Source organism: Pomacea canaliculata, linkage group LG5 (assembly GCF_003073045.1).
Source record: "Pomacea canaliculata isolate SZHN2017 linkage group LG5, ASM307304v1, whole genome shotgun sequence".
In the NCBI taxonomy this organism is placed as follows: Eukaryota; Metazoa; Mollusca; class Gastropoda; order Architaenioglossa; family Ampullariidae; genus Pomacea; species Pomacea canaliculata.
The window spans coordinates 16,134,031-16,150,154 of record NC_037594.1 but is presented as its reverse complement, the minus strand read 5'-3'; the positions used below and the strand labels follow the sequence as shown (position 1 = coordinate 16,150,154).

General features: G+C 40.6%; 2 protein-coding genes across 8 annotated transcripts in view; one reads left to right on the top strand and one right to left on the bottom strand.

Moving 5' to 3' along the window:
* The window catches only part of LOC112564457, a 14,740-nt gene extending 3,909 nt beyond the window's left edge, over nt 1-10,831 (bottom strand). The window contains exons 1-6 of one of the 5 annotated variants that reach the window (XR_003099212.1): nt 10,707-10,831; nt 10,144-10,302; nt 4,776-4,960; nt 4,276-4,552; nt 3,327-3,554; nt 989-2,995 (exon numbers count right to left, since the gene is read on the bottom strand). Coding sequence is in view for 3 of the 5 variants with exons in the window: in XM_025239298.1 (XP_025095083.1) it covers nt 2,470-2,995; nt 3,327-3,573; nt 4,276-4,552; nt 4,776-4,925 (1,200 nt within the window). In the remaining 2 variants the exon portion in view is untranslated. Of the gene's footprint in view, nt 1-988; nt 2,996-3,326; nt 3,574-4,275; nt 4,553-4,775; nt 7,570-10,143; nt 10,303-10,706 lie in introns of those variants that run through there. The other 4 variants (XR_003099211.1, XM_025239298.1, XM_025239300.1 and 1 more) reach the window with 4 other exon arrangements.
* Nucleotides 4,412-16,124, top strand: LOC112564456 (4-coumarate--CoA ligase 1-like). 3 transcript variants are annotated; one of them, XM_025239297.1, is made up of 12 exons: nt 4,412-4,516; nt 10,177-10,305; nt 10,765-10,972; nt 11,203-11,303; nt 11,798-12,009; nt 12,269-12,437; nt 13,339-13,510; nt 13,750-13,847; nt 14,164-14,308; nt 14,567-14,649; nt 15,080-15,245; nt 15,582-16,122. In XM_025239297.1, the coding sequence occupies exons 2-12, from the start codon at nt 10,183-10,185 to the stop codon at nt 15,716-15,718; spliced, it is 1,614 nt and encodes a 537-aa protein (XP_025095082.1). In that variant the 5' UTR covers nt 4,412-4,516; nt 10,177-10,182; the 3' UTR covers nt 15,719-16,122. The 3 variants fall into 3 exon arrangements, with proteins under 3 accessions (XP_025095082.1, XP_025095081.1, XP_025095080.1); XM_025239296.1 differs by lacking the exon at nt 4,412-4,516 and adding an exon at nt 7,821-7,968 and having other exon boundaries at nt 15,582-16,124; XM_025239295.1 differs by lacking the exon at nt 4,412-4,516 and adding an exon at nt 7,853-7,888 and having other exon boundaries at nt 15,582-16,124.

Sequence of the window (16,124 nt, the reverse complement as noted above, 5' to 3'; positions counted from 1 at the left end):
GCATCTCTCACGTGGTCCCAAGTTCATTTTGTCTAAGCTTTCCGCGACCCTGTTTAATTACAGTATAGAGGTAGCACTCTTCTTACGATGTTATAGACATCGTCATCAAAATGAAATCGGCGGTGGTGTGCTGCTCCCCAGAATCTTTGCAACTTCTGAGATTACAGCAAAAATAAAAATAACTCGTGTGCGCGTGCAGGGAGCTGAACTCTGCTCGAGAACGTCGGTCTCTGCACCAACCGATCTTGGCCTAAACGTCTAAAGATAATGGGTGACATAAAATCCTATCTTTGTTGCGCCTGCTACCGCACGAACCTGCCTGGATGCAATTTGCGATTCTTAAATTTTTAGCCATGTTTAAAAAAGATCTGTCTTTGATATCTTTTTCCTTTTCCAATTACCTTGTTTCAAACGCCGCTGTTGTTTGTTCTCACATACTGTAGCACTTCCTCGAAAACAGAAACAACGTCTTGAATATTAATGGAAAAGAAAACTGCACGCTTCATATCGCCCTGGACATGGAGTAGTTTAACGCTTACAAATTTTTTCAGAGCTGCTTTGTTGTATCTTTGTCTTGGCACTGGCACTTGAGCAACAAACACAGAGAGATACCGATATGTATGGAGTGGAAGCTCTCTGGCCTCTGCGCAAAATTCCCTTTTATCTCTCCTTACAAGCTCTTAGTAAACATAGCCGTAAGTGCTGTAGTATTTCTTCATCCCGTTTAAAGGATCCTTAATTTATTCCTGTAGCAAACATCTTACTTTAAAGGTGGAGCCAGCCACACTGATGGGACAATCTCCAACACCATCTCTCCTTTACAAAGAATTATGCACTGATGTTTATTTCGACAATGTGTAATTGTAGAAATTTGTCAAAGATGGCACTTTTTTTTTCCAGCAGACTCATCCGTCTTTAGTTTTTTTCCACTACGTCGCAAAGGAGCACTGATGAGCCACAGAATCCAACACCCAGCCAGATACTTAAAGTAAAGTCAATCAATTTATTTTGATGAATATCAGTATAAAATCGCAGTGCGTTTTCTCCAGACGACAGACATTTGAGTGCATTAAACAATTGATAGAGTCAATATTTTCCAACTATGTTGGGAAGAATTGTCATGTGATTGTCAGCCCTACAGTTTTACCACTGGTTGTCTACAAGTTGGAAAATAAATTTTCTGAGCAACAATTTAGGTTTTCGGCAGAAGGCAAGTGGAGTAAGAATAATGTAAAACTTCTTCTGAAAGAACCTGAATACTGTACTGCAAGACATTTTTTGTCTGCTTCGTCCATTAATAACGCGCTTTCGAAATTAGATAGTCTTCAATTACATTTAGGAAACAAAATCTGATGACGTGTCATGAACATTTAGCAAGAGGAGATTTGACTAAATGTCATAAGCATATGAATACTTTGCCTTCCAATAACATCTTTTTCTCATCTGACTGGCCATAAACTGACATTAACAATAGTTGTGTTGGCAGGAAACAAAACATTTAGGCACTCGAGAAGAAGGTTGCTGGTTTATCCCTGAGAATGATCGCCTTTAAATCGGCCTCGCAGACTGGTCGGAATTTGATAAAATAACATCGAGAAAGAATATCATAAGAGATGCTGTCAGGTGCCGACACAGCGTCTAGGTATGATCGAATCTCTGAGATCTTGTGAGGAAAGCAGTCGCTAAAAACCTGCGATACCTGTGAGGCGAGGTAGGCAGCGGCCAGAGGTGTTGCCGTGTTGTCCACTCATATGACTGCAGATGTCTAATAGTCTCTTAGAAAGGATGCAGTTGATTATCTGGGATTGAATATATATTACCTTGGCCATGAGGATGTATTTTGCAACTCATCGTTTGGTGGCGTTGTAAATCCCTTTGTGTATGGTGAATCCGGTACTCAGCCAAACCAGCATGTCGACGAGTTCGGCAAAATGAACAAAAGAAAAGACAAAACGGGTATACGAAAGGGAAAATTAAAAACTCAAAGAGTATCAAATCTTCAGTGTTAGAATGGAAAGTCGAGTCTTTATCGCTGCCCTATGGCGCCATAATTCGAATAAAACGAATTACAGTTACCTATAGCATTGTATTGGCTACCGTAAAAAGAATAAAATAAAATACTGGTATAAAGGGGTAGTGAAACAATAGTCGCAGCTTTGTGCTAAGCACTTGGTCCATGTAACCAGTCTCTCGAGTTTGAAGCAAAGCCTAATGTCCGGTCATCATTCGAGGTCAAGAAAGCAGAGTCCGACTTACTGACGTAATATAGCACAACTGTCACTACAAAGCTTCAAGTATAAAAACTTGCTATTAATGTCGCAAAAATAAGGCCTTTAACAAGTCTACCCGATATTGAAAGCTGAAAAAAACATCATGGAAACTGTGTACTCAAGAAAACAAATGTTTACCACTATTTCATCATGTCATTAAATAGCCAGGTAGTTTTCTGTAACCAGTCGAGACTCAGAACTAACCCGAGGTCATTTTGCCACTGGAGTTATTATACTTGAATTCTTGCGAGTCTGCATGACACTTTAGCAACTGTCGTACTGTACTGCGATATCTGGAACCCGTTTTGTAATAGACGACAAAGCTAAGGGAGCATTGGATGTCGGTGCTTAACAAGCGTACCAAATGGAGGACCTGCACAAGATTGTCGTAGCGACCCCCCTCTTTCAGGTCAGATGCGAAGAAAGAGGCCAGCTGGACAGCAAGGTTAGGTGCCGAGCATACTATGAAAAGAACCGACGTTGAAATTAGCATCTTTGTTAGTGCGACTTCTTTCGGTGACACTGCCGCCGCCGCAGTCGCAGCCAACACCTTTGCAGGGTTTTGTGACATCACAGAGGTTGCACGCCATGCAAGGCTTGACCATAGCTTGGTTGTCGTGAAGACCGAGGTGAAGATGACAAGACCGAGGAATATTGCGGGAAAAGCAGTAGACATGACAAATACGTCGACTGTGTCTAGGATGTCTTTATGCTTGAGGTAGAACCTGTAGGAAGAACACTCGTCTCGTGTAACCCTAATCACATCTTTGACAATATGTTACTGGTTTAAAAGGCCCTTTAAAAAAAGGCACTGATCAATACGAAAATCCGTGTGTCTATGTGTGAGAGAGAGAGCTAGAGAGCTAGAGAACGATAACTGTTTTAATAGAAGAGTTCTGCTAGTGATTTCTGTTTAATTTCGTGCCTTTTAAAATTATGGTTGCATGTTATACATTATTTAATTATTCACAAATTGTTGCCAACCAAGAAGGCTCTGACTGAAAGTAAAAATATTCATGATTGTAAGGAAAATGCACGAGTAAATGTTTCACTTACTTAGTAACGTAGAGAGCGTCCCTCGTTATATTTGTCAAGGGATCGTAGATACAAACGACGGTGTACTTTTGTCCAATCACACCAAACATCCCACCAACTAGGACCAAGGCAGCAACTGCGATCACAGCGGCCATGGTGGAGGTCCTCACCAGTTTGCGTGCGCGGAATGGACTGGCAACGCAGGCGCATCTCTCTACAGCGACAACTGCCGACAGGAACTGCGACAACCTGCCGAAACCGATTAGACCTGCAAAACGATCTCGTGTGTAAGCAGAGTTCACTATGGTACCTGTAAACAAGGTCACGCTCTTATCTCACAAGAGAGTTTGCTGAAAGATCAGTCATCAAATTTCACATGGTTGGACTCAAAGAAAGCCATCATTGGTGGCCAGGAGGAAATGGGAAAGAAGCACATTTACTTTATTTGATAAGCATAAAACTGTTCTCATATTATCTGCCGCTATTTCAAAAACTTTATGGTACAAATATTGATGAGAAATGGAGGGAGTTTTATTATCTAAAACATACTATTAAAAGCCTAATGCTGGGAAATTATAAAGGAAACTGCACTTATTGAAAAGAAAACGTAAAAGCTCATTGAGTGGGGTTTGGGTTTTATTTGGAAGGGGGAAAGGAGCTCAAAGAAGTTGAAGCAGCACCAGAGAGATATTGTTACAATTAAGATGGTCCATTCCTAAACGCTTTCTGTTGCTTTCACTAAAAACAAACAAGAAACGAAATGAACCCTTGTTGCCATAAAGACAACCCACATAGTTAAATGGAAAGTTAAGTCAACTTTGACCTTATTTTAATTAATAAAATAAAAATATGAAACTTGTAAAAAACGAAATCCACATTTTGTGAAAGCAGCGTGAAAAGTTAGAAATGCACAAGGTGTTTTTGAGTAGATGATTTCTAGAAAGCAGGGACGAGAGGCGTATGCAGGTACCTGTACAATATTTGACGAGGAACGTGTATACTACACCATAAGTCCGCCGTCTGTTTCGAGCTGTGAAACGCATGTAAAACGACTCCGAGTGGAGAGCAAATGCATAGGAAACAACGATAAAGTCCACAGCCGCTAGGGCAAACAGGCAGAGGTTGATTCGCTCTCGCAGGCCGAGTTTACAGAAGACAGCCATCGAGAGAATGTTCCCCACGGCGCCGAACAAGAAGAGCAGAGGAAACAGGTAGGATGTGGTGATGCGGTTTATTGCAGTCAATGCCTGAAAACCAGAATAGTTTTCTGTCTCCAGTCTATTTTGTCAATCGCGACAAGAAGAGTCATGTTGCCTTTTGAGGGCAAAAATGGTGCTAAAGAATCTGTATAAATTCCTGCTATCAGGCACTCACTCATGAAGATGCGTACACGAACACAATCCCACCTTAAAACACACACACACACACACGCTCGCGCATGGATGCACACAGATTGTGTACTTCACTTACGTCGAGGCTAATAACGTCCGAATTGCTCGAAGAATGCCACTGCAGTATCAAACAGTCTTCTGTAGGAATCATAGGCTTTTCTGTAGTTCTTCCATCGACGAACTCCCTGTCTGTTTCAGCAACAGTGCCGACAAAGTCAACCTCAACCATGACTCTAGTGGCTGACTTAATAGGGACGTCACTCACTAGAGAAAAAAACAACAACAACAACACAACAACAACAACAAACTAACTGATATAAGGTACAAGAAAGATGCCAGGAGAATCCAAGTTTAGGGGCTGGGCACACTACAAAAAATGTCATTCCTCACGTTGCCTCACCTTCTAATTCTTCTTTGATCTTCCTCCCTTTCCCAGCAATAGGAGAAGCAAGCAAGCAAACGACATATAACTATCCGTCTTTCAGATCGACGCATTTGAAACGCTATAATGCAATAATAAAATTATTTTTTTGAATTGGGAGAAAATGTACTCAAAGAATCACAAAGCAGACAATGGCTATGAAAGAGATGAACAAAAGCAGCGAAAGTTCTTGCCTCATTTATCAGATAAGGTACAGCTAATGCTAATGTACCAAAACACTATGTTTAGGTGTCAAAATGGATAAAGTCAATGTATCGAAAAGAATAAAGCCATTATGATTATATACAGCCATTAAACAGCCAATATAACAAAAATGATAATTGTCTACTCACATTTTGGGAATAATTATTTTAAAAAGAACTTAGCTCGATCATAAAGAACAAATGCTGCACTAGTGTTGTCCTTTAAACCAGAAGGGCAGTGACAAGAGAACTAATGTTAGGTTGTGTGTTACAGTGTGGTGGTATTACTACCTTGTTATAAAGTGATTTGTAAGACTTCAATACATTCTTCCCATTCCTCTTCCGCGATGAAGGAAAGCGATATCTCAGGTCTGTAGCAATAGGCCAGATGTTAGTAGCTAAGTGATGTCTGGCTACCTCTGAACTGCTTAGACTTTCGTTATAATACATAATAGAAACTTTACGGTATATATATATGATAAGATATACAGTATATCTGAAGAGTGCTATTATATGAGATACCTTTGTCGTTGTTAAAATAGGGCTACAGTGTCCATAACATGTCTTACTAGTAATTACATGTTTGACCAGCAAAAGATTTAATTTACAGTTTCCACCAAAGATACTCAAATTTATAGCTTTGACTTATCTGTCCTCTACGATGACATCGGTCCTAACATTTCTGACATAACTAGACAGAAATTACACAGTTTTCTAGCTTTCTGTAGCTCCCTTACTCCCCTTCCCCCTCCCCGTAATTTCACTCGATCGTCCACCTAATGTAATTTATAAACTTCCATTTGCTGAAACAAAACTCTTTTCTACGGTTGAAGATTCTAGCAAATTGCTACCTTTAAATTTTCTTGTGTTTCAAATCATCTTTGCTTTTGCTTTTTCTGTTCATGGATCCAGACGTCAAAAAATTTATATGCAGCAATTTTCATCCAGCAGGTATGTAATATCACGTAACATTTTATATAAGTAAATTAATTCATCTGATATTCCCATTGATTGAGAAAAGTCAAGAGCAAAGACACGCAAATGAAAAAATAGACAAAGAAAAACCATTTTATGGAGAGTGTAGGTATGCTAAATTTCACAGACGGGGTTATGTAACAGGAAAACAGCGGATGGAGAAACAAGATAAGCTTTACATTCGTTCACTTAATTATATATATGAGTGAGCAAAAGCATGAAAAAAAAAACTACACACACACACAGAGTTGTTAATTCTAGTGAGTTCATCCTCCGTTCACCATAGCAAATACCACATCAAGCGTGCGCGCACGCAGATCGAAAGCCGAGGCTAATGCACAGAATTCGATATCGCGTGCCGCTGCCAGCATGTTGAACTAATGCCGTACGAGGGTTGATTAATTAACTGTCGACAAGGAGTAGAAAGACGCCTACATCATCGTAAGCTGTGGACATGGCAAAACACAGGAGAGCGAGGGGGAAATGATGCCAACATCAGAATGTACAAAATGCTGCACATAATTATTCCTTAGAGTTGACGAAATCAACAGGGAGGGCGATACTTTCAAGCCACTGTTGTGAGGTGCAGTATGATAATCTACAGGTTTGCGTGTTGTCGCGTGTGCGTGCTGCGTGTATGTGTGGTAAGACTCGCTCTTCACTCCCTCCCCTCCCACGTATCTCACCTAAAAGTACAGATTTGATCTCTGTGGTAGACAAGGTGGCCTAACTAACTTTCTGATATTAAAAGAGTATGGTGTTAAGAACTCTTTCCCCAACGCTGTGAAGGTCTATCAACCTGTTCAGCAAGTGAGTCAGGCGGAGAAATACGCAGTGTAAAAAGCATATCAAATCGTCTAATTTGTGTGTGTGCGCCTCCGATCTCGGCTATCGGCGTTCCCAGCATACATCTCATCTCTAAACAACCCTCGGGTTTAGTGATACGAACTCTTCATGCTCAGGCATATGTCCCCCAACTTATCACGCTTTGCCGTTCCACGTGCTCGGAATGTTAAACTGTCAGTTATTTACAGAAAATTTGCGTATTGCTGCTCATTGTTACATTGCCTTATCCTGTGAGTGCAAGTTCTTTAAAGATTTACAGCGGTAATAAGGATGAAATGTTTCTTCGATTCCCCTAAACAAAACTCTTTGAACTATAATTAATTTCACAAAATGCTAGAAAAGTGTCTTATCAATGCACAATACCTGATCTTCATACATAAGTGACTGCTGAAGAACACGGCAGATGATCCTTTCCTCTCTTATCTTAAAAAGGCGTAAACTTTGGAAAAGAGACACATATGTGAATGTATGTATATAGGATATCAATATAAAATGCATATTATAGATAATATAAATTATTAGATAGGAGATTGCGTCATCACAGGCTTTTAAGATTTCGTTCTTGAGATCAGCCTTCTGACCCAAAAAAGCTACATCCAATATATTTTTTTGTGTCAGCGATATCAGTAATAGGTACACACTAGGTCACTGCGCTCGTAACTGCAATGTACTATTACGCAAGTGACACCCCTCTCCCCATACCTATCTGCATATTTCCACTGCCGGATGTACCTTTGTACTTGCTCGGTAATAATCTCACTTTTATGACTGAGTTCTTTTCCTGACCTACAGCGTTCTTTTGAAGTGAGCTCTCGTTTGCTTCTCAGGTAAGATGATTGCAATACTGCATAACTGCTTAAAAAACGGTAGGAACGCATAGAGCTCATATTTCTAGGATACGTTTACCCAGCCTGTTAGCCTACCCGAGATGCGTAGATCAGCTAATTAGAGATAGCGGTTAAAGCCCCATAGCCATGCACTCAGGGCAGGCCTACCCAAATCGTGTTACTAGCCGGTATTTTACGGAGATATCTTCGGGTTACTTTCTACCACCTAAGGCAAATATAACGGAGATTGTGATGGATTTGGTTCGTCCCAAGCGAAGAGACATTTTTGCTAGATCTTACAAATAAAGTGAACAAATATAATATGACATAACTATTTGAAATATACTGTTATTACTGACGTGATGATCTGTTGGTAGCAAATGCTATAAAAACGAAAAATATCTCAATGTACATATGCCATTGGAGTTTCTTTCGATTGTTCGTTTAGTTTTCCAGTGAAATAAGTTAATATTTTATTGTCTAATACATACTCTCGGAATATATATTTTCGGAACAAATAAATTTGACTATTTGTTACTTCTTGTCTTTGCTATTTTCAATTGTTTAAATTTAGTTTTCACGTTCTAGGTTTCTCACTCTCCCTTTGACAGAATCACATACGCACGGTTGCACCATTTTTCGGAAATACCCGCTGTGGAGGTCGGTCATGAAATTTGTTTTATTCGAAGGCTCATGAATCAGGAGTTAGTTAATTGGCTGGTTCCCTACCCGCGAACAATTTTACCTTTGGGTAACTACGAGGTAAAAACGAGGGTTTGCATGGATGTGTACGCTAGCTTGCGTAGGGCGTCTTGATGGTGACGTGTATGAGTGTTTGAGACAGTGTGTGATTTACTCTGCCAAGGCGAACACAACGTAATGTTGTTATAAAATAGGTCAGTTTTCTCGACTTTTTACACTATTTATTTAGCCTTCACCCGCAAGACACACTTATCATCCTTCAGACGGAAAACCTCCCACGGGATGGAACGAGAGGGCGAGAAGCTTGTATTTCACATTTTACGCTTGCGAAAGCAAACAGGTCTCGACTGTTTTCTTGGTTTACAGAAAGGATAATGCACCAGCAGTCAGAATGGTATCGAATGGCTGTTAACGTAGCTGCTAATTGCTCAGTTTACGAAAACTCACCTTCACCCACTTTCACAAGGCCGCAGTTGGCGGTTAAAACATGCTTAGGTCGATGACCTACAAAAAAAGGTTCTTTTACACTCCATCTGTTGCATGCTTGCGCCTGTGATATTATGAAGAGATCGTTCAGAATCTAAGGGGTTGTTCCAAAAAGGTAATTTTTTGTTCTGAAACGTGTTTAATGACGAGTCAGTAAAGCCCGAGTTATTCCCCCTGTGTAAAAAAAAAGTGTCACATCTAGAGAGACCAGGATATCTCAAGCCCTACACATGGAAACAGAGTGAAATAAAATGTGTTATGATATATTGCTACCTTTAGTCAACGACAAGAATGACGACGATGATGGTGCTGATGATGTGTTAGGTACAAACCTAATATACGAAGGCGCGCGCGCGTGTGTGTGTGTGTGTGAGACAGTGACAGAGACAGACCTGGAACTTCTCTTGAGTAGGTCTGAGCCCCTTTTAATACCTTCATCATTATCATCCTCATAGACTGTGGTCATTTGAAAACTAAAATTAGTTTGGTTTAGTACAATGATGTAAGATAACAACAACAGCAATAAAAAGAATCATCATCATCATCATCAGCAGCAGCAGCAGCAGCAGCAAACGTCACCACCATTGTCAATTACAGCATCAACCCAGCTGAGAGAATTTTACTGAACTGTAGTCTAGAGGCCATCGACCCTTCGCATCATATGAACTTCTGAATTAAACTAAATCAAAATCTAAAAAGATAAAGCTTGTTGTCTGTCAGCCAGTATAAAACAGAAATAATACAATCAATAATATAATAAATATATTAATCGGATGACAGGCAATCCCCACTCAAATCTCGGGTAACATGGAAAAGTGAAGGGAGAAAAGGGCAGAGAGACAGAGAGGAGGAAGAGAGGAAAGTGAATGAATGAGAGAAACGTCTCAACACGTGTACCCACAGTATTTTTCCTAGTCCAAGCTTTGAAATGATCAAAAAGGCACCGTATCCCGATGTATGGGTCCCTCTACCGACGCGTTAGCTCACCCCTTTATCATGACGAGTACTGAATGCTTGCAGGTCAACATGGCCAGTGAGGATCAGGAAATCATCTTCAGCGGCCGCCAGACGGACAGCAGAAGGTACGACCAACCGCTCTGGCCCTTCCTCAGGAGCAGGATGGAGACGTTTGGATCACGCGTTGCCCTGGTAATATTACAATGACTCTTTTGTTAAATGTCATCTAGACAAAGTACGCGCCGACTACATATCCAAGTCCGTATGTTTCTTTGTGAGAAAGAGAATTAGGAAACAACGCATTGTGCTTATGTGACACATTGACTGTAAGACCTGTATGTGTGGATACAGTGGTGAGTGAATGGCGGATGAAGTGATCGAACAATTAAGTGAAAGGGTGAGTAATAGGAAGAAAGAACGACGTACATTAAGTGTATGTATGAACACACTGGCTGGTATAATGAGGCAGAGGCAAGCGAATGCCAAAATCTGAATGGGTTTTGGCTAGTCATTGATAAAGCTAGCTTTGCTCGACATAATTATAATTAAGTGACCGGTTATGTCCCATCTGTTATGAATTATACTTTGAATACCTGATGGCAGTTTATGACAAGAATGTCTGTTGAGGTCCCCATCATCAACTATCCGCAGGTAGATCCTTACACCGAGCAGCAGATCTCCTACAAAGATCTCATCCCATTGGCGGAGAAACTTGCGCGCGCACTCATGAAACTGGGCCTCACACAAGGGAAGCCACTCTGCATCGTTTCGCGAAACAGTGTAGAGTTCGCCCTCCTCATTGTGGCGACGCATTCTCTCGGTGCTTTTGTTCATACACCAAATCCACTGTCAGTACCAGGTGAATAAACCGTAAAAATAAATTCTGCATCCATTTATGCAAGAATCATACTACATCATCCTTACAGTTTCAGTCAACTGTCCAAACGTTTAGTAATGTTCCCCGGGACTTTCATTAGCACACAACCACGACCACTCTACCTTCCATCGATCCCTTCTTTCTCAAAACTGTTAGACAAAACCTGTAAGGTGAAGTAAGACTAGCATATTTTATCTGTGAAATACCAACAGGAGAACTGCGAAGGCAGCTAGGGTTGTCCGAAGCAAGACTGGTGGTGACAACTCCAGAGTTTATTGGAAACGTTGAGGAGGCTGCAAAGGGGCTAAACGTCGTAAGTTTTATAGGTTACTTCCCTTTTCATTTTTTCACGATGACAGCTTATTGACATTTTTTGCAGTTAAAAACTGGCTCCGGCTAGAAACAGTTTGGCGACGTTTGGAGGCATCTCTGCCATCACCACTTTGCCAGCAAATGTACAAACAAGCGAACTTGATGCTTTCTTTAACTCTGCAAGCCCTTATTATTACCACCTTACACAAGTTACTGTTTCTTTGTTTCACGATGTGACTAAAATAAGAGATGGAGATAAATGAGCAAAAAAATGAGTGAGGACGAGGAGAAAGGGTGCAGGAGACAAACGTTGTGTTGTTACGCTAGCATTTTGCAGCAGGAAAGGGTGTGTATGTGAGTCAAACTATAATGACAATAAATGGTAAATATTTAAAATATAAAAATAGCACATAATAATGAGAGGCATATTAACAAATACGTCAAATCTTAGTGAGCGTTATCGAAGCAGACAATTTAGATTCGAAATAACTGCAGGATGTAATACTCGTTGGCCCACGGGACGGTCATCTCAACTTTGAAGATTTAGTGACCTTGGCTTCGGATGACGTGATCTTGCCTCCACCACCTGTTGACCCTAAGACTGCTATTGCCTCCCTTCTTTTCTCGAGCGGTACCACGGGCCTTCCGAAGGGGGTTGAGATAACCCAGCGAAACATTGTAGCCTGGATACACCAGTTTCAAGATTAGTGAGTAATTCGGTAGTAAATGAAGCAAATTTAGATTTTCGGACGATCTTGTCATTATCATTTGCCTATATAACCATGTTTGATAATTATTCAAATGTACCCTAGATTTGTCAAAAGCTAATTCTAGGAAACATGTTAGCAGTGTACTTACACTACATAGGTTGTATCATACTTAAAAGAAAAAAAACACGTAAACTAATAAACATAAAAGTGAGGGTAAAGTAAAACGGATGTGCCAGAGGTTACCTTTTCTTTCCAGCGACGGCTCGGTTCTGACGGTAGATGACACCACCCTTCTGTTTTTGCAACTTTTCCACGCCTTCGGGCAGGTCCTCATCCTCTCTGCAAGCCTGGCAAGTGGCTGTCGAGTCGTCATACAAACCAAGTTTGAGATCGACGAATTCCTCTCTTTGGTCTCCAAATATAAAGTGAGCAAACAAAGAACGACCTCAGATCCTCGCGTTAGCGCCACCTATGCCACCCCCTAACTCTTTTTATTATTTTTTATTATTATTATTATTATTATTATTATTATTATTATTATTATTATTATTATTATTATTATTATTATTATTATTATTATTATTAACTTACCTACTTGTGTTTGCCAATATTTTCCTTGCAAACTATACAAAATAAATCTAGAGACTTTGTGAGAAAGCAGATTCTGTTCAAGATTAACAATTCTCAGGGTTGTTCCAATTTCTTGATAACGAATGAAAGTTAGGGAACAGGTTTCCATGGATGAAAAATATTCGCAAGCCCGGAGATAACGCGTCAATGTTTCTAGGAAACCTTATCTGAAAAACTATATTGACAGCAACTGCAACTTCAGGAAAATAACTAGTAAATGCTCCTGCTTGTCCACCACCAATTGGTGCAACTTACCTTGTCGTGGTGTGGTGGTTGACGCGCCTTGTAAATCCAAAGAGCTATGTCGGCAGGAGTCTTGTGCTCCTGGCAGGTCTAACCAAGCCGAACAGGTCTGTCAGGGTAGAGGCCAGACTAAAATATTATACCCTGGCCCTCCAGGTTGTGGGTTTTTCTTTCGGCTACAACCCACTCGTGTAAAAAAAAAAAAAAAACTGTGCTCCTCGAGGAGTAACAAGAACTAATCCAAACTTTAAAAAAAAAAATGAAAAAAAAACCTCCTGCTTGTAAATGTTATTTGTAAAGTTCAACTCCCAATCATATATCTAACATCAGGTCAAAAGCTGTCCTAATTTATTTCTTAGCTTGTGATTGCATGTATTTGCATGAACACATGCCTGCATACGCGTGTGTGCGTTTGTGTGTGTGTGTGGACGTTTGTGTATTGACGTTTGTCAGGTAACAGCTATCTACATGGTTCCTCCTGTAGCGATCGCCATTGTTAATCACCCTAATCTTTCGTCGTTCGACTTGTCAAGTGTGCGCCTCATGCATGTGGGTGCAGCACCCATGGGCAAGGAGCTGGAGATGAAGCTGAACCAGTTGCTGGGTAACAACTGCGTCGTGCAAGGTAGAGTCAGTCGCTCTCTGTTATACAATCAGACTAAGACACTACGAGAGGAGCGCAAGGCACAGGCCATACCTTTCTACACATGATACCTGTTGGGAAAATATATAATATGAGAAGTTGAATTGTCGCGCGGAATGTAAACATCGTCCTTTTTTTGTTTATTGATTGATTGATTACATGCAAGGAGATGGACATTGAGGCCTAGGACTGACTGACTGCTTACCTTGATTGTTGTACAGGGTATGGAATGACAGAAAACATGAGCTTAACACTGCGCTCCCGCAGAGAGAGTCGTCCTGGCTCCTGTGGACGTCTGCTACCCAACACGCAGTGTAAAGTAAGTCTGCAGTAAGCTAAAGTAGGTGCGTGAACCTTAGTTCATAAGCCAAATGTCACAGTTAAAAGATTGTAGGTCATAGTTCACAGTTTACGTTGCCATATTTTAATGGCAGCATTTCTTTAGTCCAAGGCAAATAAAATATGCAGCAGATTGATTAAAAAGATGCTTGGCAACCTGATGCTGAAAATTTACAGATAATTGAATCGCTTAATCTGGATGAGTGTGTCTCATTAGACTAAGTGTATAACGAAGTTATTTATTTATGCCATCAGGTATACAGACAGGCAATGAACACCTACACTTTGTCTAACAGATTATCGATCCCGTGTCGGGAAAGTCGTTGGGTGTGGACAGAACAGGTGAACTGTATGTACGTGGCCCGCAGGTCATGCTGGGATACATAAAGGATCCGGAAGCAACAGCTCTCACGATTGATGGTGACGGATGGATGCGCACGGGTAAGCACTTGACGTCAAAGTATGTGCTATGTACCTTGAGAATGCTTTGACAGTACTTAGACAAAGCACTCTGAAAGATAAAAATGAACGTTTCTTGAGACATTTTAAAACTCAAGAGTATCCGTCATGGCCTATAAAGATTCAATGTCGTCACAGACTACCAAGTTTCCCAACTTAACGGCACTAATCGTGTGTGCAGTTTCATCTATACGCGTGTCCGGTGACCTTGCTGGATTCCGTTTGCTGTCATTTTTACAGGTGACCTTGCCCGCATCGACTCGGAGGGCTTCCTGACGATTGTCGATCGTCTGAAAGAGCTCATCAAATACAAAGGCGAGCAGGTCGGCAAGCAATTAATATGGATTTGCTAACACTAGCTAAGGAACTTAAGTACTCTTAGGAAACCTTTTGGCTAATATCTAACTTTTATTAAAGTTCTGTTTCTTTTATTATCTTTGTCTAAATTTAATTGAGCCAAAACGGCACCAAATGTTCATTCTCTGCATGGCAATAACAAAAGCCAATTTGGCTTGGATCTCATCCTCAAACTGTTTTTATATTCAGCTCCTAGCAATGACAGTAAAGTTCTCTTTCTCCTATCCGATATGGCTAAACCAAAATACATTTCGAATTTGAGAGATGTATCTAAAAGAGAGAAAGAGAGAGAAGGGCTGAAGGAGGATAAAAAGAACAAGAATATCAAGCAGAGAAAATCATTAGACTGCCAGGTAAAAACAAAGAAAGATTTTCACATCCCTGGCTTGTAAACAGGTGCCACCCGCCATGTTGGAAGACCTTCTGCTAAGTCACCCTGCTGTTTCGGACGCTTGTGTCATTGGCAAACCGGACCCTATAGCTGGTGAGCTGCCCTTTGCGTACGTAGTTCCTGTGAAGGGAGCAAAGGTGTCTGCGCAGGATATAAAGGACTTCGTGGCCAGTAAGATTTTACTTTAAATTGCTGATCTTCTGCTTGTCTGCCGTTGATTTCCCGGTTACATTGCGCATGACAAAAGTCCCAGAACTGCACACGTCATTTTCTTGTGTGTATGTGTGTACACAACACAGAGAGAGAGTGTGTGTGTAGTTTGTGTGGCTGTGGTTTGCATGCACGCGCGATTGAATGCCTACTATATGCGCTAAAAGAAAATGCGATGTACTTCGTATCTGATATCTGTGTTCACCCTAGCACCTTATAGCCCGTCTTTAAAACAAGAGGGCGCCTCCTACTACTCTGATATTCTTCAGCCTAAATACATATTTTAATTTCCAACAGAAAATGTTCCATCCTACATGCAACTGAGGGGTGGTGTGCAGTTCAGAGAGTCCATTCCCAGAAACCCCAGTGGCAAGATACTGCGTCGGCTGCTAAGAGATGAGCTGACACAGCAGTTAAGCAAGGCTCGTCTTTGATTAAACTTTCTTCAGGTGTACACATTTCCCGTACTTATGAGTGGCATTACTTATTATTTGGCGATGTTGTATTGTTATATTTACTACTATTCAATCAGCAATACGATTGGAATCACGTGTTCGTATTATTCTTTGCAGTTTTTTTTAATAAATACAAGAGTCTTCATTGCATGAAGTCCCTTCATTCACAAAGCTAAACTAATAAAACAAAAACCTTACTCAGAAACTGTAGCATATACTATCTCAGTGACGTGACGAATGTGCTTGGTGAATAATTGTACCCATGTCACTGTATAAAGTTTTTAAGAATCATGTCGGTGAAATGAACTGACAGTATAGTTGCATCGTCTGCCCACCTACTGTTTTTGTCTTGCTTTAAAACAAGAATAAAACATATATTAGTATT